The sequence below is a fragment of the Penicillium digitatum genome, chromosome 4 (genome assembly GCF_016767815.1).
Source record: "Penicillium digitatum chromosome 4, complete sequence".
Classification (NCBI taxonomy): domain Eukaryota; kingdom Fungi; phylum Ascomycota; class Eurotiomycetes; order Eurotiales; family Aspergillaceae; genus Penicillium; species Penicillium digitatum.
Window position 1 is genome coordinate 27,060 of NC_089387.1, and position 21,126 is coordinate 48,185.

Genomic DNA, 21,126 nt, shown 5'->3' on the forward strand with positions numbered 1-21,126 from the left:
CAAACCTATTGACACTCTATAAAACAAACAGATTTCTACATCTCTTTCATTGCGTTGACGCTAGGGCGATCAGCGAAATCAAACACTCAGAATAACCTTGTGGCCAGCAGCCTTCTCCTCGGGCTCGCCGAAGATGTCAACATTCCAACGAGGCTTGTTGGCAGTATAAGGGGTGTTGTAGCGCTTCCGGTCCTGGCCCAAAGCGCTGACCTTCTGAACCTCCTCGGGGGTGAGTTCTATTTCCTTGAAGTTGTCACGAATACGCGAAGGCGTGACCGACTTAGGGATGACACTGTGTCCACCGACCTGAGACCAGGCGAGACTTGAAAACGATTAGTTTTCACTGGGAGAAACGACAGGAAAGGCGTGCATAATCTTACATAACGTGTGCAGGGCTGACTTCCTGGCCGGTGCGCTTTGCAACAGACTCGGCAACTTCTTTAATCTCGGGGCGAGTGATGAGCAGGGGAATATCGAGCATGTTGTTACCAAATGCCTAGAGCTTTGGTCAGCATTGAGTTTCTCCACCATTAACCCCACAAAATTTTAGATACGTACAGAGTAAGCAGTGATATGTATTCCCTTCTGTTGGCAGTACTCAATTAGGTCATTACTCTGAAGCACGGGGTGGCGCTCGATTTGGTTGGCGGCAGGGACAACACCTGTGCCATTAATGAGAGCCTCGAGCTGCAGAGTTTGTCAGCTAATGCTTGGCCATTCCTGAGGCAGGGAGGACACGAACATGCTCAATCTTGTGGTTGGAGACACCGACGGAGCGAGCCTTGCTCTTGGGGAGCTGGGTCATGGCTAATAGGAGTTAGCTGTGTGTGATTTTCTCATTCGCACAATTCATCCACTTACCCTTCCAGGTGTCGACAATAGAGACGCCGTCGTCAATGATCACATCACCACCCTCAACGGTGCTATTGGCAACGAGTGGGAAGTACGAATCGCCCTTTTGGAAGGCAACAGGCCAGTGAACAAGGTAAAGCTTGGTCTGTCAGCAATAGCTCGCGATCTGCTGAATGAAATAACCATACGTCAAGATAATCCAACTCAAGTTCAGCAAGGCAAGCATCCAAAGAGGCCTCGACAACCTCCGGGCGGTGCTGGCTACATGTAGAGTCAATAACTTTGTGCTGCAATATTTTATGTAGGTCAGGGTATCAGTACCTGTTCCATAGCTTGGAGGTCTGTAGAATGAGATGTCAGTTGCCGAAATCGTGCAACTTTCCAAGCACGGATGGACTTACAATGAAGAGATCCTCGCGCTTCAGACCGGGAACATCTTTAAAAGCACGCTTGATGCCCTCGGCAACCTCACGCTGATTCTCGTAGCTATGAATTAGTAGTAAGTATAGCGCCATTGTGCTGGGTGATGTTTCACGATCAGGGAATTGGTGCTGCATACATAGTTGCCAAATCCTGAGAGGGGTGGGGGGGGTTAGCGAACAGACTGAAGAGATGATAGATGTACATTCACATACAAGGTGACGGTAACCAGCCTTCAAGGCCTCGTAGACAGCCTCGCCAACCTGGCCAGGGGCAGACTGCCAAGTACCAAAGCCCAGCTGGCTAAAAAACTTGGGGTCAGCGATGAAGCCTCTCAGTATTTTCTACAGAATATACGCACGGGATTTGGTGGCCGGAGTTGAGTGTGACTTTCTTGCCGAGAGACATGATTTTAAGAGACTGAAGAATGGATGAAATGGAAAAAGAGGAACGAGACGTGGACATCCCCAACCTTTTAACTCCTCGGGTCCCCGGTGGGGGAAGGGGGGAGGAGGGGGGGGGTTTCTAAACTGTCCAACCCATGCCCCTCTCGGAGTAGACTCCACCGGCAAGACATTATTTCTCCGTACAAGGCGGATAAATAAAAGGAATCAGAAAATTAGAAAGTCAGTCCCGTTCATACACGGTCATTTACATTCATTTTCACTATCTAGAATTAGAAATTCGCCGGTTACTGATATATCTCCTACGAAAGGGTTCTAGGTTATAATGTGCAACACCCTTCTATACAAAAGAAGACCCTAACCCCCGCGGGGTATGATGTCATTTTTTTACTCTTTTGGCTATCTTTTTCTTTTGGTATTTCTTTTGCATATTTAGATGACTTTCGCACTTTTTTCAGGTCATACTCCATCTGACATATCGTTGGGATATTGGGCATCAAATCCCTTGTGCAGGGGATCGGCTCTATTGGTGCGATCGCTCCGTGTGCCGAGAATATATGGTGCAATTTCGCAGTCGAACGACCGAGCCCCTGGAGGTAGCCTCAACTTTCTGATTTCGTTTTTTATCCTCTCATCTGCCAAACAGGGTTTCTCCATAAGTATCTAATATTGAACGACAGCACTCCGGTCCAGATCAACCAGAAGCTCGGTGCGTTCATTTGGCCCCGAGCAACCACGAACGATCACCGGGGGCTGCTCAAGATGTTCTCCCTCCAAGAATGTTATTATCTTCTGCCTTGGTGGCTCTTTCAAGGTGATGACACAGACTTCTATATCTACAAAGCGCTTGATGCAAGCGCCGAACAAGAAGACCCACCGGTTGCACGAAGGGCTGTCGAAGCCACAATGTGCAATCCTGACTAAGATACGTACGATGAGGGTCAGGCTTCAATATTTCCTATTCAAGATAAAGGTAGCCGAGATAGACCAGTGTATATAAATGGTGGGGGCTTATCGACTCCAAAAGATATCTTAGTGTAGTACCTACGATTAATTTTACAACAAACAAACTAGACAAAATTAGGATTAGAATTATAGAGATAGACTATGTTGAGATTATAAGTAATCCGTAGGCTACCACTATTTAGTAAAAATTTACATACTGAATAAGTCAGCTCTAATAGTTTTAGCATAAAATGCCCAAGGACAATTATGATAAACCGATAGGCCTTCCGATTTTGGATCTAGGGATAAAAGAATAGGCACTAGCTGATAGTACACACGGTACGATAATGTAAAAACTTCCTAGAGTCGATAACTTTACTAATTAACGAGCTAGACAAACCATACTATCAAGTAAAACTAAGGTAGGGGAGGGTATAGAGAGAGTAAAGTAGGAGTTGGAAGATTGAGGGCACACTCTATAACAATCGCCTATTCATTTCTGATAGATAGATATAGGATTAGCTTTATAGATATCACGGTTTACAGGCAAAGGCTGATTCTACACTCTTCACGATCCGCAGTATCTAAATGCTCCATGGGATGCACTAGTTATGTGGTCCTAGCTCGGCGTTCTAGACTCGAGTTCTTGCTTCGGTTGGAAGAATTGTCTCTATATAGTCATACACAACCAGTCATACTGCAACAGGTTAATTGAACTCTGAGCTTGTGTGCTACGCTACATCTTGACAGTGGACCATATTGTAGAACCGAGCTTGCCAACGTGATCAACTAACAAGCATGGAATAATTTGCCATTACTATATGGAATCATGATGCATTTTAAATTTTCAAACATTTACACGATAGTTACATAACCAGTTGGTTAGTTCGTCACAACTGAATCACTCATGCGTTGTACACGATAATTAGAGGGGCCTGTCCGGATCTGGTTAGCGCGCTGTCATCTGATCCCGTTAACCGCTCAGAGCCAGCGACCTGTATTCCAATGTAGACCGCACATCGACCCGGATTCTGTTTTTATCTTGTTATAAACCTCAGCGTGTATGGTCGATGGGCATCAATTGTGGTGTTGAACTCATTTCTTGCCTCGTCGTCGACGAATGATGTCCTTCACTGTGCGCCCTTGCTCTGTGTCGATAAATCAGACCAAAGTTACTTGAATATGGCGCAGGTGCGACCTCCAGCGCCAGGGCGCAGTACATCAGCCCATGGCTTTGAAAGCAAGCTCAGTCAACAATTAGCTCAGCCTCACCAAACCGATCTGGAGCACCAACCTGAACCGTCACGCTCTCCCAAGTCGCGTTCGTTATCTGATGCGTCCAGACCTACATCCTCCGGTCAACTATCCACTCAACCATCCACTGGTGATCTCAGTCGGGCACCAAGAAAAGACGATAATGCAATACCCGCGCTCCCTGCAACCCCTCGAAGATCAAGTGCATCTCATTCGAACCTCTCGCTAAACTTGCCTTCCAAACCCGCTGTATCGCCATCACTTGTGAACCTCGTCCCTCTTTCTCCTAAACTTGACCCATCACACATCTACGGATCTCCAGGATCTGTTCTCCCTCGACGATCTCGAGGCCTCGACTTTTCACGCGCATGTACGAACCTCCACCATTCCACCCTAGCCGAGTCTTCCCCGGATTCGTCTCCCACCGTTGGAGGGCGGGGTATGGCAATACCCCTGCGACGCGGATCACTTGGAGCGACATCCGTCCCACCCTTTTCAACATCGGGTCCGGCAGACCGCACAACAATCTCAAGTTCCATGTCGAGTGTGAATATGATGGAGTCGGACACAAGTAGTAGCGAGGAGGAAGACGAGTCGATGGCTGATCGCGACGATATTATGGTCAATACGCCGCAGGCGACTCGCCTTAGTGGGCCGAGTCCATTTGCTAGCAACATGCAGAGCCCGGGCAACGAGTGGATGGGAGGGTATTCACAAGCCGCTGCCAGCTTGATGAGTTTCCGACGCGCGCGCTTCCGCAAAGGCCGTAGTCGTCACAGCTCCAGCAGTGCGAGTGGAAACAGTACGAAGCCTAGTCCTACTCCTCACTCCCCGCCCATCATGAAGAGTGTGGAACACTCCGGTGGTTATTTTGCCCCACGACAGACTGTGTACTCACGCAGAGAGAGCCTCAGCTTTGGTACACGCGACCTGCGTTTGTCCGATATGAGTGACGATAGTGAGAGTCGCGCGACGCGGAGCGGAAGCCCAATTCTCGCTCCACACCCGGAAGGTGGCGGTCCACTGGGAGTAATCCGTCGCGCTGTTACCCGACGTGGGAGCTTACTTGTAAGTTGGTGCCTTTCTGATTCAGCGATCCAGAAGCTAACACCAGTGACAGCCCAAAACCAAGACCTTTGCGCGCATTCGTGCCGCTTTGATGGAGGAGGGTGCTCCAATTGATAGCGACATGAAACGGGAAGCAGAAGTGGTTCGGCAAGTCCGCGATACTGAGCCTGAATCAGCCCCTGCACTCGGGGAATTTCCATCGTTACAGCGCTCGACCTCGTTTGATTCGACGGCGACAGAAGAACCCGCGGTCAAAGCGGGAATGGACACAGCAACTACGGATACTTTTGGCAAACAAGTCAGTCGTAACTCGGGTGGCGTCGAGTTTTGGAACTTGTTTGATGGACGATACCGAACCCCACCCCCGATTCGCCAGGGGGGTCCCTCGTCTGTAGCAGATGAGGATATGTTTATGGATTTGACTCCGTCCACGACCATCGGCTCTGTTACCGCGGAATCCTTAAAGCAGCGTTCCCGCTCTTCCACTCCCCATGCCCCGGGTATGCCTAACATAGGGGAGATTTGTCGCAAGCGGCGTCGTGACGATGACTTCGATCCCAATCTTTTCAAGCGTCGGGCTGTCTCGCCCAGTGTGAGCGTTCAGAGCAGTCCCGTGATGACTCACTCCCACAATTTCAATGATATGGGTCCAAACCTTTGGGGTCCGCCGCCAAAGCCGGGTCTCGGTGCACCGTTCTCTGAACGACTGAGTTCTGAATCAGGCAATCGAACGATCTCTCATGCCGGAGGTGTCAAACGCGTCGGCCTGCAAGGGATGACCGAAGCCAGCGATGGCTTCATGAATATGAGCATTGATTGAAAGGAGCTTTTGAATTTGCGAAGCGGAATTTTGACATTCTTATGCGCTCTCGGGGTCACGGGCATTTTGTTTTCTCTGTGGGGGTTTTGAAGAGCATGGTGTTATTTGGATATGGATATTTCAAGCAAGATATACATTCGTTGTTCTAGCGTTCCTCGGATACCTCATAGCACATCATTTAATGCATGATTTCACTTTACGGAATGTTAGTTGATGTCTATGTTGTATGCGTACGTTGTCCCTGGATGTGTTGCAGGCCACGTGCCTATCGCTCTCCGCCTCCGACAGCTCTCTTTCTCTCCGCAGAGACTCCAGACAATTACCACTTCCAAGCTACCTCCAGTACTTCTCTCAAGGACTTTGACTGCGTCTGAACCTCTTCTTCAATATTGAATACCCGGATCTTTTTCTACGCTATGGCTTCCACCGTTGAACTGGCATCCTCCTTCATCGAGGGTGCCCCGCCCGGAGAGGTATGCACGTCAACAATGATCCAGGATCCCCCACTCCCCTGGTCATCGTCCTCCTAAAGCTTGATGTTTGATTGCTAATACGTTTCTCTTCAGCTCGCAGATGTTGTCGCCGGTAACTTGTCCTCTTAGCGCTACGCTGCATATCCCAGTCCCCGCAACTCCGATCCTTGCACGAACGGTGATGCTGACCTCTACTACTTGATTAGATGTGCAAGCCCTAACTTCCGAGGGCGAAGATATTATTCCCTCTCTTCTTCCTGCATTCAAACGGTACAACGAGACGCAGCTTGCAACAGTGAAACTGCCGGGATCAAGTCAGGAGGTGGGGTTCTCTCGAGTGTGGCCTCTGCCTGTGGTAAAGCTAACATTTTCACTGGGAAGGTCGTTGTTAGTGGATTTAACGAGCTCGAAGACAATCGCTACTTTGACCCGGAAAGCCAAACCTCGTTCGAGGTCGACCACACCACACAGGTAGGTTTCATCTGACCAACTGGGGCGGTATATTGAAGGCTTACGGGCTTGCACCGTGTCAATAGACTGCGTCTGAGGCACAATCATACGCATTGGAGTCAGAGCACGCGGAATTGATGTAAGAGATGATCTCGGTTCAAGTCCTAGTGGTATTCCGCTTACCGCATTTAGCAAATCGCTGCTCAAGTCGTTCGGTGTTCATGCCCGTGAACACTATCCCAACTCCTCGTACGGTGTCTATCCCATTGAAAATGACTCTGCTGTCGCCATCGTCTTGGTCGCTAACCGATACTCCCCGAACAACTTCTGGTGGGTGATTACAATTTCTTCAAACAACACCTTGGATGGAAACTCATCTTTGTGGGCGCTTCTCCATCTGGAGAGGATTGTCTGTTCTATCACAATAGGAACGGTCGTTTCCGCGCAATTTACCAATTTCCCGTCTCCTCCTCGTCCTCTACCCTGACTGGTAACATCCACGTTGACGTGCACTACTACGAAGATGGCAACGTGGCCCTCAACGCTACTAAGCCCATCAACATTTCCATCCCCTCCGTGTCGGCCGAGTCGATTGTCTCGCGGGTTGCTGCGGCGGAGCGCGATTACCAGGAAACGCTGAACCGGGCCTTCGTTCAAACATCCGAGGGCGTGTTCAAGGGCCTCCGGAGGCAGCTTCCCATTACGCGACAGAAAGTGGAATGGGAGAAGGTCGGTGGATATCGTCTAGGACAGGATATCTCGGGCGGCAAAGGGCGTTAGACCAGACTCGGAAATCTTGTCGAGTGGGCGGTCTAATGAACCCGCTCGCGGTGAATAGCTGGTGGACTGACCTATCCCTACTATTTTGCAAGCATTGTCTCATTTTGCGTGTCAAATTTTTCATTTTCATGGTTTGCGAAGATAGTATCCTATATAGCTTTTTTTTTTTTAAAGCGGCGCTGGACCTGCCGCTCTATATAAATCTCCGACATACAACTACCAGCCAACTTCAATGATGCGCCGGGTACCCTGAATGAACCACTCTGGCCGAAAATTGAGATCTGATTACACGAAAAGTAATACAGATACACTCATGAATTCCTTTTCGAGCATGCAAAGGCTAGGCTTAATAAGCAAAATTACTAGTGCAGGTGAGATTAGCCGGCTTCCAAGCCCTCGACACACGAGTCTCACCCCTATCCCTTAAGAGTAAATTGTCCTCAGAGCTTGTAGCAGTGTTGTAACGATGATCCAACAATTTTGTCGCTTTGTCAAATCGGGCGCTGGTCTTGAAAAGACCCTTCGTCTGATTCAATGCACGTCGCAGGTTGTTGCTGCACTCACTATGAGCAGTGCCCTGGCCATGCAATTGACCACGGTCAAACTGCAATTGGCATTGAGTAAGTTGATCTCCATCCACGAACAGCTATACCCCCCGCTTGACTGTCATGTGCTGATACTGGAGCTGTTGCGCAGCGCGGAGATATTTTCGCTTCTTTGGGTTTATTGACTCGTTCCAGCGCATGTCTATGTTGTTGGGCAAAGATGGATTCAATTCTGTGGCTGGGATGCTCGAACTAGCTAAATGCGCTTGCTTTGGCCTTTACTTAGTCCTGGAAGACCTGACCATGGTATGATTTAAACTGCCGGTTTTTTCTCTCGTTCAACTGGACTGACGAAGGCTAGCTTCATGCAATGGGTGTCTACACAGTGCGCTGGCATGACCGTGTTATGGACCAGGCCAATACTTTCTGGTTCTATGCGCTCTTTTTCTCCGTTGCTGGAGCAATTTGGGCGCTGCTCGTCGGTCCTGCGGAGCAGCTTTCCAAGAAGAATGGCAAGAGAGAGAACCAGAAGACCACTTCTGAGAAGGCTACCTCGGTCCAACCAACGGCTGCCTCTGCCTGGGCCAAGCAGATCGTGGTGGATGGCTGTGATTCGCTCATCCCGCTGGAGCTTCTGGGCTGGATGCCCACCGGGGATGTGGTGGTTGGATCGACCATGGTATTGAGCACACTGCTGACTGCTCAAGAGATCTGGGTCTCAGTATGATTAAAATCTCGACATAGCGGCATTTGGTATCAGCTGATGTAGACATTAGACTTCATGATGTATAGATCATGAGACCCTGTCAACATATATGATGATTATGGACTGAACAAAAAAGAAACCCTACACCAATCACGAAGATTGATGCAATGGAGGATGCCTCGTAGAGAGGCCTCTCTCTACAACATTCGAGGCAAGGCCAAAAAATTGGACTCGCGGGGAATCGAACCCCGGACCACTCCCATGCTAAGGGAGTATTATACCACTAAACCACAAGCCCATTTTGATGACAAACCTGTTCTTCAAGTTGTTTATGATCCTTTTGGAAACAACAAAGGGCTGGGATTTAACTTGGAAGTGCCAGTGCTACAAAGAATGGATCCGGCTTGACTGGAACATCTCATTAGGAAGAGGGTCGGCATCAACAGATTGGAGATCGAAGCCACCGCAGTCCGTAGTTCCTGCACTCAAGGCGTAAGCTGTTTCGTTGACAAGGGGATCTATAGTAGTCTTCTGTATTCGTGGCATGGGCTGTTTCTTCGACACGGAAGGCATTGGGGTGAAAGGGCTTGCTGATCGGGATTGTGAGCCCGAGAGATTCATTGTTAAGCCGACTAAACTGGCAGTGAGAGGCCCCATCTAAATTATCTATACGTAGTGTAGTTCAGTCAGGGTCATCCAAAACCAAATCAGACTGACAATGACCACTACCACCATTCTCAATCCTAAAGGAAATGGAGGTTCACTTCCCTTCCTTGTCCATAAGATCCAACAGTAATAAGAGAACATCCATCGAGAGTCCATCCTCTTTTTTCCCGTAACGCATATTAACCATGATTGCATCGGTTTTCGCGCTTTTCGTCTCCCACTTCTTGTGACATTCCTGGGGAAGTGATTGTCGCTGGGAAATGGATCTCCCGCATCATGCGCGTTTTGGATGCGCCGGGAGGTAAACTGTCGGGTTTGGAATTTGCCAGCGAAAAGAGCAGACGGGCAGAAAGACAACTTGATTGTGTTTAGTGCAGTGGACGAAGAGAAGGAAAAGACCAAAGAGGCTCTGGGCCATAAATCTGTACGGCTAGTTGGCGGAGAGGTTTCTCGGACACCCGGCACGTCGCGGTCTTCTGCGAGCAAGGGGGGGGGGGGGGGGGGGGGGGGGGGCGAATTGCAGATTGATAAAGCAGCATTACAATCCCTTGAACTGGACGAGACAGTTGTTGCAACGTGTTTGATAATAACGAAGGGGATTGATCGCGGGAGCTGGTGGCAGTTGAGATTTATGAAAGCATAGAGCGTCTATGTATAGTTATCTCAAGACTAGCATCTACTTTCTCTCGCATCTTTTGGATGTCTTGTTGGTTTTTTTTTTTTCGATGCTTCAAAAGCACAAGTCTTCCAATTGCTTGGGGCGCCAGCCCCTCAATTGGCCTTGCGCTCATTCAACAATGCAGAAATGTGGCCATTGAGCCAGTACCCATTCAACTTGTCGGTGGGCATGGTCTTGGCCCCAGAGATCCAGCCTTTGCAGATTTTGGCACCTGCCCCGCAGGTACACTGGAATGCCTGGCCCATATCCCACTCGGTGCTGGGGTAGAAGAAAGTGAGGGCATCACCTGCCTTCAAAGGCTGGCCGTCTACAACCCGCACCTCCATGCGACTCATGTCGAAGACCAAAGATGGTGCACATGAGTGATTGCAGTAGACTAGATCGGAGTTGAGTTCGATGTGGGTATCGGGGCCGGTTTGCACGCTCGTGTAGGCTTTCTTTCCCGGAGTTGCCGTAGTGATCTTGGCGAAGACGGCACCCGCAGGAAGATCGATCAGTGAATAAGCCCCGCTTGCAAATGCTTTCGTACTGCGTTCCACGCGCAGGCATTCCGGATGGGTCGGAGGAGAGAAGTTGGCAAAGGTCGTCACGGAAATGGGATCAGCGGATGGGGCCATACTAACGGAAGTATGGAGTGAGAAGGGGAGAGGGTATAAGAGGATACGACGATAAGGGGATAGGAGAATAGGAAATCTATTGGAGACAAATGAGATGAAAGTGAAATCCGTGAGGTTTTATTCAAAGTAAAGATGCTGTAGAGAGCATCCCACATTGCTCCCTTCAACCGAGGTCTTTCCGCTCGGAGGACCGAGGCACAGGCCTGAACCACAATTTGTTGTCTCTAAGAGTCTTTCTTGTACGGAGTCGAAGTTGAGACATTCAGATTCGCGTGAACAGTTAGCCGGTGACACGTATTCGTCATTCGGTGAGAACATGCACAACATGACCACATTCTCGGCTTCATACTCGAAAGGGGAATTGGGGTAAAAAGTACGGAGTACCCTGCACCGTTTACGCACGTCGACGATTTAAGAAGCTGGAAATGCTAGCCCACACATACACACACTCTTCTCGGGAATCCCGACACTCTCGGCATGTTCCTGATCTGTATACTGCATACTGGTGCAAGATTCTTTTTTTCCCCCCTCCCTTACATTGAACTTAGTATCCCTCTCTATAGATCTTTAATTTGTATGTCCATTGTCTATTTTAGATCAGTTCATCTTACGGAGTAACTCTTGTCCATTCAACCAGCGTTCCAAATTCTCGGCTGTTTCACGATACCACCCCCGCAATAGTTCCTCCTCTCCATATCCCATGTGGGGGGAAAGCAGAACTTCACTACGTCCATCTTGTCCCCAAGGAGTAGTCCGCCATGGGCTATCAAGAGGTAATGGTTCCAGATCAAAGACATCTAACGCGGCGCCAAGAATCCGGCCCGCATTCAAGGCATCGAGGAGGGCCTGCTCCTCAATCAACGGCCCACGTGAAGTATTGATGATAAATGCAGATGATCGCATGTTTGCGATTTCAGTTACGCCCACAATTCCACGGCTTCGATCCGATAACACACTGTGTACACTGACAATATCGGCGTGTGTGAAGAATTCCTCTTTGGACGCAGCGACGGCAAATGTGCCCGCTGGTAGACCCTGAGCGTGCGCTTGCTCATCGGCCTGTTCCTGTGTCAAGTTTGTTGACCATGCAAGAACCTTCATCCCAAAAGCTAGAGCGCCAATATTTCCTACTTGTGACCCGAGTTTTCCCAAGCCAAGCAACCCCAGGGTCTTCCCAGACAAGTTGATCCCAAGGGAACCTTGCCATGCGCCACGTTTGACAGCTACATCGTCGCGCGCTATATGTCGAGCAAGTCCCAAGATCAAAGCCCAGGTATGCTGAACCGTCGAATTAACGCCAGGGGGGCGGCCCTCAGTGCCTACGACGGCCACATTGGAACGCGTGAATGCCTCTAGATCCAGCGCCAGGTTGCGGGTACCCGTGGTCAAAAGAAGTTTCAGATTTGGGAGCGCCGCAATTGTCTTAGCTGCAAAAGGAGTTCGCTCGCGCATCGCCAAGATAATATCGAAGGGAAGGAGTCGTTGGACAAGAGCATCGTGTTGTGCAGGATCGCGGGGATCGAGGGTTTCGGGAAAACTAAAAATGTCAACTCGCGACGCGAGGTGAGTGAAATAGGCAGGTGCAATGCCCTGGTAATCATCAAGAATTGCAAACTTGAGGTCAGTCATTGTTAAAGATGACTTTGATCAATACCTGTGAAACAGGGAGGGGAAAGACAGCCCAGTGGGGAAGTGATCAATTCCTCTGGGGAACTGACATGCCCGGCAGTCCGGTTATCCACTCAACAGTACATTGACAGACTAGAGATGCCAAATAAAAACATACCTATTGGAAACCTATCCGGACTTCAAACCTATCCCGATTTAGCAAATGTGCCTTATATAGCTATTCATTGTTATCTTGCTTTATAAAAAAAAGTAACCAGACATGTGTGAAGCGCGTATTCCTTATGGTGAAACTGGATCCCTCATCATCAGGAAAAAGGACTCTTTCCCAACACCACCGAATCGTGTATAATCCATAGTCACCTCCTCTTTTACCTTCCACCCGTGCTTGAGGTAGATGGGGACTCCTTCCGGGGTACCTTCGAGGAAGATGCGCGACTGGGAGGCATCTGCCTTTTCCATGCCCCATTTCAAGACAGCGGAGCCAAAACCTCTCCCTTGATGTTTTGGTAGGGTTGCTAGCAGATCGAGGACTGATGAACCATTTGAGCAAAAATTTCCTGTCGGGAATGTGAGGGCCACTAACTGATGTCGTGCTCTGTAGTGTATCGCTTCCGACCATCCCCTAGGAGCTTCTTAAAGGCATTCAAAACCTCCTCATTCATTGGTCGGGGTGCATGTGGAATGGGGTCCTTGGCCAAAGAGGCCGCCTTTTCACTTAAAGTAACCAGGCTCGGGCCAAATGATGCTGGAAAATGCCAACGGCTGTAGGTCGCCAGCTCCCCACTGACTGGATCATGGATTTTGAGGACATGCATATTGGGGTTGGCAAGATGTTTCATTCCCACGAGAATTTTGTATTCCTGCATCCTGGTGAAGCTGGCCTCCGGGAAAAGTTCTTCGAGGAGACGGCGGCCTTGGAAGCTTTGGACGTTGACTTTGGCAAGTCCTGGTCCATCGACCTCGGTGGCATATTCGATGAGCCTCATGGTTCTTTTCAAGAGATTAGAGGAACACACGGAAAGTGGAGGACACAGAGATTACCTAGAGGTCATATGGAGGCTCGAAGACGATGTATGTTATAAAGAGTGAGTCAAGGGACACTAATCCTCTTTAGTACCCCGGGTTCCCCGACCATGTACCATTTACAACATCAACCCTCTTCGATTTATAAGAAGTTGGAAATGATCATTCTTTTGGTGAGAGAGAGATTAGAAGACCAAGTGGAGAGTGTTTTCGGTCTATGTCAGTGATCAAGATTTTTGGAGGGGAACTGAGAGTCTGTTTATGCATTTCCTGAGCTTCATGTAGTTGCAACCTCGAGGACATCATACAGTAGTGACGTTGTATAACTAGTGAAAAAATGAGGGCCGATTTCTCTCATTCTGCTTCAGGCCTATACAATGTAGATCAGTGCTTATAGATCAGTGCTTATAGATCAGTGCTCATAGATCAGTTCCTGTTATTTTCCATGTTTCGATGCTTCCCGCGGCTCAGGGGAACTTGCTCTGTGGAAGAGGAGAGGAATCGAACCTATCAGATTGATTGGAGATTGGGCGATTGAAATTTGAGCCTTTATTAAACACTTTCCATCGGGTGAGAGACCTCACTGTAAATCGTTACTTGCCGATATAATCGACTGCCGAGGAAATGCAAAGTAAACCCTAAGAGCCTCAAGATAAGCCCGAGGAAACAAGGATAATCAAGTAGGAATACATCAAGTGTGTCAAGATTGAGATAGTATAGAAAAATACTCGGTTTGATAGAAAAGAAACGTACGCAGAATGACAACTCTTTCGGCCATCAGCGCTTCGCCTATGTAAGCGAAAGTAACCCCGGGGATGGGTTAAGCTCTTCCTCCCCCACTTTTCACATCTTTCTTTCTTCAACAATACAAAAGTACAGTACGATGTATATGTGCTTGCTTCAATGACCATCGGTGGATGTGGGAAATGGATAGCTCAAGTGACCCCCGACCATGAGCACATCTGGAAATAAGGATTTCCGCGATCAGCTGGGAAAATTCCGCTTGGATTCGATTAATACTTATACCCCAACCTGGCCTCAAGCACCTCCTGTTCATCATGAGTCTATAGATGTCTCGAGCCATACTCGCAGTAAACGAGTATCAACAGCCTGTGACTTTTGTCGCAAAAGGAAGAAGAAATGTGACTTTCGATACCCCAATTGTTCCGCCTGCACCCGTGCCGGAGTCCGATGCACCATACCCCCACCCGGTCCTCAAATCGCTAGCGCCTCTGTTCCCCGAGATCAACTGGAGAATCTGCAGAAACGAGTAAGATGGCTAGAGGAGGTCGTACGCCGCAAGTCCGGCCTCTCTGTGGCGGAATTGCCGACGGGGACACCAGTCGACAGCGAGGGAGATCCGGATTGGTGGTATCAGGTACCCGCTATGATTGCGACCGTGGGTAATCGTCCTACCTCAATGCCGAGCCCTGCCGACAGTGGTGGTTCTTCTGTGACGGCAGGACCCTCGCAGGCATCAACGGGAGTAGGCACCGAACTCCCTAACATCGGCGAGATCTTTCGCGATCAGCTGGAGCATCGCCGGCCGTCGGTCGCACGACCTTCCTCCGCGCCGAGAATCATGCGATTGTCGTCGTTAGAGGAAGCGGAAAGGCTAGCCGGACAATATTTCGATAGTGTGGGATACCAATACCCCTTCTTGTCTCGACCGGAGTTTATGGCCAACCTGCGACATATCTATACTGGTGGTGTTCCGTCGCCAGAAATGCATTACTCTTATCACATCATCATCGCCATTTCGCTTCTGATTGGGTCTGCGAACCCGAACCAGGCAGCTGAATTTTACCATGCCAGCCAGGAGACGCTCCCACTGGCACTGCAAAATGAAGACTTGCCGGCAGTGCGGGCACTGCTGGGATTGGCCTTGTATACCATGTTTGCGACGGCTGGCCCCAGCATTTGGCACGTATTGGGTGCGGCAATGAGATTGTCGATTAGTATGGGTTTGCACAAAACACGTTCGTATCCTAGCATTGCCGAGGAAGAGATGGCCAAGCGTGCTTTTTGGAGTCTTTACAACCTGGATCGCCTCATCGCTAGCACCTTGGGTCGGCCACTTGGGATTGCCGACGACGATATTAGCGTGGGTCTTCTGCGGGAACTCAATGACGATGAAACCGAAGCACCTGGCGCCAGCACGATGACGATTCCCTTGCAGGTGACGCGTCTGCGGCGGATTTTTTCGCGCATCTATCAATACTGTAAGTAGAATCTTGCCTCTCGTCTACGTTTTCTTTTCCTTTGACTGTTTCGCCTGTAGTATATAGCAGCCTGCCACGACTATCACCCCAAGAAGCGACCGCCACGCTGGATCGATTCCGCCATGAGGTTGATGACTGGCGCATGACGGCCCCAGTATATCCATCCGCACTTCTCTACTCGACCTCTTATTACGATTATCTCTATTACACAACCCTTCTCTTGATGTACCGCCCCAGCCCTCGTAATCCGACTCCTGACACAACCAGTATCATTAGCTGTGGCGAATCTAGTATCCAAGTCATTCTATCATATTGGGACAGCTATTCGGCCGGCAAGCTGAAATGGATCTGGTTAACACTGAGTCAAGTTTACTTCGCGGGTATCACCATTCTGTGGTGCCTTGAGCAGAATGCGCGCTCGTCACGCGAGTCTCAGCCTGCGCCTTGGCACCCCGAAGAACAGAAGATACGACGTGGTATTCAGGCTGTTGTTGTACTCCTGGATGAATTCGGCAAGCGCCGGCCTGGGGTGGACCGGTTGGCAGAGACATTCCGACACCAGACCACCGTGATCTTCAGCCAAATGGCTTATCAGCAACAGCAATTAGAACAGCAGCCACATCACCATTACCCACGACATCAACCGCAACTACACCCACCGCCTCCACCACCTGCACTCCTTCCACCACATCCACTGTCTTTGGCCGCACCCCCTCCGCTTCCAGTCCCACTCGCTCCCGTTCTCGACGACGTGTTACTCGTGGATGGTAGTGGGACTGTCCCGATTATCGATCCACAGATGGCGGAACAACTCTTCTACTCCTATAATTGGTTCCAAGAGGAGATGGCATCCTACTATACTCTTTGAACGAATATCTTTCTCTGTATTCAAACCGTGCTTCTCTCGAAGGTAGACGGAGTTTTCTATCGGGTCAGGCTTTTTTTTTTTTTTTCCATGTTCAAACTTTGCGAGTTTTGTCACAATCCAGCACAGACTAGACTCATCAGATTAAGAAACATTTCGGTATCTGTGATCTAATCTTTAGTTATAGAGTTCATGGTCAGACATCTAAGACAGAGATGAAGATGGATCTGAACCAACAATTATGGCTCCCAGTTAATCGAGAGAAATAAAGTCTTTAAATTTGAGGCATAGGACGCTGATTCGTGGATGTCTGCTAGAATACTAAGGACTGTCACAATCACAGGTTGTTTCTGGACGTTCAGGCTCTGTGCAAGTGGACAGCAAATGCCGATTATTAATGCCCCTCTCAACTCCAGCGCTCTTCCAACTTCATCACCATTCTAAATTCTACAGAACTATAAATAATTATCGATTATCGTTGCTTCACCGTCTTGTGTATCATGAAAGAACTAGACAAGAACACCAACCCGGCTTCTGGGCTGCCCCTCGCCTTTCACGGCACGGTAATCCATTCTCGAAGTCTGGACGAGCTTGAGATCTTAGAGAATTGCATTTTGATTGTGGGAACCGATGGCAAAATCCAAAAATTACAAGCAAATGTGGAATTGGATCAGATCAATTCCGTTGTCTCAGAAAATGGCCATGTGCCCGATGTCTTCCCAGTGAAATATCTCAAGCGTGGGGAATTCCTTTGCCCCGGCTTTGTTGATACGCACAACCATGCACCTCAGTGGGCACAGCGTGGTGTCGGAAGAGGGATTTCCTTGCTCGACTGGTTGAATAAGGTCACTTTTGCACATGAGGCCAAGTTCCAAGATCCGGAATATGCCAAACGCATGTACGCCTCTTGCGTGACGGGATTCTTGCAACAGGGCATTACCACCGCATCATATTACGGCTCAAATCATGGACAGGCATCTCGAATTTTGGCTGATGTCTGCTTTGAAAAAGGACAGCGCGCTCTGGTGGGCAAGTGCAACATGAATCGGAATGCCCCGGACTGGTATCGGGATCCATCGGTGTCCGACTCACTACACGAAACACGTGAGCTCATTCACCATATTCAGAAACTTGATCCAGCATACCATTTGATTAGACCAATCCTAACGCCACGCTTTGCGATATCTTGTGAGCCGGAATTGTTGGACGGGATTGGTGCCATCGCCCGTGAACATCCCGATCTTCCAATACAAACCCATTTCAATGAAGCAAAACAGGAGATCGAGTTCACGCGTCAGCTCTTTCCAGATTTTGATACGGAAGCTGATCTCTATCAGCGATATGGTCTGTTGAATGATCGATCCATTCTTGCCCACTGTATCTTTCTACAAGAAGGAGAGATGCGCCGCATCCAGCAGCTTGGCTGTGGGGTTGCCCACTGCCCAATTTCTAACACCACCATGCAGGATTTCATGGTAGCACCTGTGCGAGAGTATCTACGCCGCGGTATTAAGGTGGGCCTGGGTACCGATAGTGGTGGTGGCTACTCGTCATCCATACTGGATGCCATGAAACAGGCTTTCATTGTATCGAATGCGCAGCAGATGTTGACACAAGGACGGGACTCTGCACTTTCTTTGCGCGAGGGTTTCTTTCTCGCCACTATGGGTGGTGCGCAAGTGTGTGGTCTTGATGACCGAGTCGGTAACTTTGCAGTTGGCAAAGAGTTTGATGCACTCGAAGTTCATACCACTGATCTTGACCAACCGGGAGTGATGAGCCCAGTCGAAGATGAAGATACCATCCAGGAGATATTTGAGAAGTTTTTGATGACGGGGGATGATCGAAATATTGTCAAAGTCTATGTGAGCGGTCGATCGGTCAAAGTGTGATGATCAGCCTCAGGTTATGAGGAGAGGTGATACATCTATGAATTACACTCTGAGAATAAACGCCAATCCCCTCCCCCCTAGCCCAGTTGGCAGGGGTATCTGAAGGACTGTGTTCAACTCCTGTATACTCTAGGTGTTGTGTATTTATCTGGATATATAAAAGAGGCCACGTGCACACAACACCTATTAATTACGGCAATAGATGGAGGTAGAAAGACGCTAGTCACTCCCAAGTTCCCTTCGGGGGGCCAAAGTAGCCACACGCTGGCAAGCCCATGTAGGGCGTGCCTTTGCCGTCGGCTGTGGTTTTCGATACAGTATTTCCCCGCCAGCTCAACGAACCAGCTGGGAGAGTGGTGCAGAAGAATATGATTACGGTCGCGACTGCAACGCCGCAGTCTAGTGCGGCGGATAACACATAATCTGCAGACAATCAGTAAAATAAGCGAGGATGAAGGAGAAATGATTAACAAACTATATTTCGACCACCATGCGGGCTTGTGGCGACGGAGGATAGCGTTGAATATCAAGTTGACTATCCACCACGAGGAGAAGCTGATACCTGTAGCAGGTGGGACTTGGCTCATTGCACCGAAAGCGACAGGCCAGGATACATAGTTGGCAGCTTTCCAACGACGACCTAGAAGATAGGTAGTAATGACCACCGCAGGTCCAACTAGGAAAAACCAAAGCAAATTGCTATATATCTGCCCGGAAGAAAACAATCGGCCTGGGCCAACAGCACCTGGAAGAATGGTCAGCTGTATAACCGAGTAGCGCATCGACAATCTAATAGAACTCACCCCAAATGAGAGACGAAGAGTATGTAACCTTTCCGTGAGGACAGATGAAGTTTCCCTCGGCCTCAGGGGCGCACACGCCATCAATTCTGGTGATCATGAACACTGTCACACCACATTGAACGATAGCTCCGATGAGGGTGGCAAGGCCTTGGGTTACAACTGAAAGCTGTGGGGCGATGTGCATATAATGAGCCAACTTCATATCAGCGACAAATCTAATGCGCTGTTAATTCGTGTCAATTGTGTTTTGGAACATTATGCAACTCACTCGAGTCCTTGCTGGACGGCGACGTAGCCATCGAATTTGAAAGCCATGTTGGCCACTGGCTGTCCGAGAAAGGTATATCCGCCAACGAACTCCGTGAGCAGGTTGAGTTGATTACTGCTGATATTAGTGAGAGCTTTGAAGACTCCTACAGGGATAAAGTAGACGACTGGCAACACGAATGCCACCAGCACACCCCATGCCGGTAAGCCTGTGTGCCACATTTCGTTGGTCACAATGCTCAAGACAAACATCAGGACAGTTACTGCAGCAAACCACCACCAAGGTACGACCCGATATGACGACATCAGCCGACTATGGACATCGTGTTTACTGGTGCCCTTCCATTGTTGCCACAAGTCTTTGCCATGGTACAACGCGACGTGGAAGAAGATGCCCGTCAAATTAGCAAAGGCTACACCGAATGTGATTGCGTAGCCAGCCGGTAAAAACATGGGAGAATAGTTCCGATAAGCGCTTTGGTCAAAACTCCCGCCCGCGCCCATGATGCGACTGGTGTTATAAGGAATTCCTGTGTTATCGAAGGTGTTGGAGCTGAGCAGTGGCAGGTGTGCGGAACACCACGTGTTGGTATAATAAACGAGTGGGCACACTAGCCAAAAAAAGAGCGTAAATGATCCCATCACATTAAGGCCAGCCCAGAAGGGAACAAGTAGGGGGCTCTGATTGGCATAGACCACCTGGGCCCAGTCGAAGGTCAAGACCGACATCCCCAGTCCGGTGGTCTTTGTCCAAAGAGTTGATTCACCACTACATCGGATGGCACGATCCAGCAGATGAAGGCAAAGGTGCTGAGACCCGTAAAGAGATAACCCGGGACGAGGTACCAGATGGCGCCACAGATGAAAACATAGAGAAAGAAGCGAAGACGTGTGATCCGCCAGCCATCTGCGATAGTATCGGATTGAGAGTGGAGGGTGGTCAAAAGTGCTGCATTTGACAACACCTGCGGCCAAACCATCGATGCTGGGCCAACTAGCCAGCGCGAGGCCATGCCGGCTAAGCCAAATCCAAACAATTGCGTAGTAATACACAGTAGAACTTCAAATCCACCATGCGATGGCATGTTATAGAACTTGACAAGCGCTTCAATAACTTGAGTTGCAGCAGCAGAGCCAATGGAGACGTTGGCCATGATTGTGATCAAAGCCTTGATATTGAATTGCCGGTCGGGATTCAGCACTCCGAGGGGAATCCATTTCGCCCAGGCACATCCCAGAGGGAAGGCTAGCAATTGTGCTACGAGCGCACTGATATTCACACTGGGCTGTCATAAGCTGAAGAACTGGTTCAGTCCACTACCGACCTGTGCCGGTGGTCAGTGTTTTGTTGCCAATCCTTCAGTCACATTAATGATAAAAACATACGATAGTAAACACAATACCAATGGTCCACATGCGAACCGTGTTGACAGGTAGCGTCAAGTCATTGACTGGCTGGATTACAGCCCGCACCTCCGGGAAAGGCGAATCATCGGCTTCATAGGGCAGGATCTTCTCGGCATCCCGATCGTGAAGAGTGTAAATTCCATCTTGATCCGAGAGGGCGGTCTGAGATATGAAACGCTTTGTCAAATTACCAAGATATGTGGGGAGGATCAATCTCAAAACGGACACCCACCTGGCTCTTCTCAGCCCTTTCCATCATGAACCCGGTCCTCTGCAGGATCCTTGCCCCTAGGCTTCCCCTGAAGCAAGGGAGAAGAACCCAATTAGCCCCCAAATTAA

The 21,126-nt window shown here is 49.3% G+C and overlaps 10 protein-coding genes and 1 non-coding gene across 11 annotated transcripts; 5 read left to right on the forward strand and 6 right to left on the reverse strand.

Annotated features, from left to right (window-relative positions):
- Window positions 1–78: 78 nt before the first annotated feature.
- On the reverse strand, window positions 79–1,680 carry Pdw03_0009 (Aldo/keto reductase subgroup; the record flags this gene model as incomplete). The annotated part of the gene is made up of 11 exons (XM_014679039.1): window positions 79–322; window positions 381–496; window positions 559–687; window positions 743–807; window positions 862–991; window positions 1,041–1,113; window positions 1,174–1,193; window positions 1,254–1,338; window positions 1,412–1,425; window positions 1,488–1,575; window positions 1,634–1,680. 11 exons carry the CDS (start codon window positions 1,678–1,680, stop codon window positions 79–81), a joined length of 1,011 nt encoding a protein of 336 aa, XP_014534525.1.
- Window positions 1,681–3,803: 2,123 nt separating this feature from the next.
- Pdw03_0010 (F-actin-capping protein subunit alpha) lies at window positions 3,804–5,763 on the forward strand (the record flags this gene model as incomplete). The annotated part of the gene is made up of 2 exons (XM_014679038.1): window positions 3,804–4,943; window positions 4,996–5,763. The coding sequence occupies 2 exons, from the start codon at window positions 3,804–3,806 to the stop codon at window positions 5,761–5,763; spliced, it is 1,908 nt and encodes a 635-aa protein (XP_014534524.1).
- Window positions 5,764–6,179: 416 nt separating this feature from the next.
- Pdw03_0011 (F-actin capping protein alpha subunit, putative) lies at window positions 6,180–7,466 on the forward strand (the record flags this gene model as incomplete). Its single annotated transcript, XM_014679037.1, has 7 exons — window positions 6,180–6,236; window positions 6,330–6,348; window positions 6,443–6,558; window positions 6,618–6,707; window positions 6,773–6,825; window positions 6,879–7,016; window positions 7,115–7,466. 7 exons carry the CDS (start codon window positions 6,180–6,182, stop codon window positions 7,464–7,466), a joined length of 825 nt encoding a protein of 274 aa, XP_014534523.1.
- A 466-nt stretch (window positions 7,467–7,932) lies between these two features.
- Window positions 7,933–8,738, forward strand: Pdw03_0012 (Peroxin 11B; the record flags this gene model as incomplete). The annotated part of the gene is made up of 3 exons (XM_014679036.1): window positions 7,933–8,086; window positions 8,163–8,317; window positions 8,373–8,738. 3 exons carry the CDS (start codon window positions 7,933–7,935, stop codon window positions 8,736–8,738), a joined length of 675 nt encoding a protein of 224 aa, XP_014534522.1.
- A 205-nt stretch (window positions 8,739–8,943) lies between these two features.
- Window positions 8,944–9,015, reverse strand: Pdw03_tRNA154. The gene has a single exon. It is a non-coding gene; the product is annotated as a tRNA-Ala (tRNA).
- A 1,139-nt stretch (window positions 9,016–10,154) lies between these two features.
- Window positions 10,155–10,679, reverse strand: Pdw03_0013 (galactose-proton symport; the record flags this gene model as incomplete). The annotated part of the gene is made up of 1 exon (XM_014679034.1): window positions 10,155–10,679. One exon carries the CDS (start codon window positions 10,677–10,679, stop codon window positions 10,155–10,157), a length of 525 nt encoding a protein of 174 aa, XP_014534520.1.
- A 597-nt stretch (window positions 10,680–11,276) lies between these two features.
- Window positions 11,277–12,308, reverse strand: Pdw03_0014 (D-isomer specific 2-hydroxyacid dehydrogenase family protein; the record flags this gene model as incomplete). Its single annotated transcript, XM_014679033.1, has 1 exon — window positions 11,277–12,308. The coding sequence occupies one exon, from the start codon at window positions 12,306–12,308 to the stop codon at window positions 11,277–11,279; it is 1,032 nt and encodes a 343-aa protein (XP_014534519.1).
- A 279-nt stretch (window positions 12,309–12,587) lies between these two features.
- Pdw03_0015 (Acyl-CoA N-acyltransferase) lies at window positions 12,588–13,360 on the reverse strand (the record flags this gene model as incomplete). The annotated part of the gene is made up of 3 exons (XM_014679032.2): window positions 12,588–12,838; window positions 12,892–13,298; window positions 13,350–13,360. 3 exons carry the CDS (start codon window positions 13,358–13,360, stop codon window positions 12,588–12,590), a joined length of 669 nt encoding a protein of 222 aa, XP_014534518.2.
- Window positions 13,361–14,283: 923 nt separating this feature from the next.
- On the forward strand, window positions 14,284–16,421 carry Pdw03_0016 (C6 transcription factor, putative; the record flags this gene model as incomplete). The annotated part of the gene is made up of 2 exons (XM_014679031.1): window positions 14,284–15,553; window positions 15,613–16,421. 2 exons carry the CDS (start codon window positions 14,284–14,286, stop codon window positions 16,419–16,421), a joined length of 2,079 nt encoding a protein of 692 aa, XP_014534517.1.
- Window positions 16,422–16,918: 497 nt separating this feature from the next.
- Pdw03_0017 (Guanine deaminase, putative) lies at window positions 16,919–18,310 on the forward strand (the record flags this gene model as incomplete). The annotated part of the gene is made up of 1 exon (XM_014679030.1): window positions 16,919–18,310. One exon carries the CDS (start codon window positions 16,919–16,921, stop codon window positions 18,308–18,310), a length of 1,392 nt encoding a protein of 463 aa, XP_014534516.1.
- Window positions 18,311–18,533: 223 nt separating this feature from the next.
- Pdw03_0018 (Oligopeptide transporter OPT superfamily) lies at window positions 18,534–21,046 on the reverse strand (the record flags this gene model as incomplete). Its single annotated transcript, XM_066099477.1, has 8 exons — window positions 18,534–18,733; window positions 18,786–19,055; window positions 19,114–19,328; window positions 19,382–20,079; window positions 20,148–20,638; window positions 20,702–20,705; window positions 20,767–20,949; window positions 21,020–21,046. The coding sequence occupies 8 exons, from the start codon at window positions 21,044–21,046 to the stop codon at window positions 18,534–18,536; spliced, it is 2,088 nt and encodes a 695-aa protein (XP_065957204.1).
- Between the last annotated feature and the right edge of the window lie 80 nt (window positions 21,047–21,126).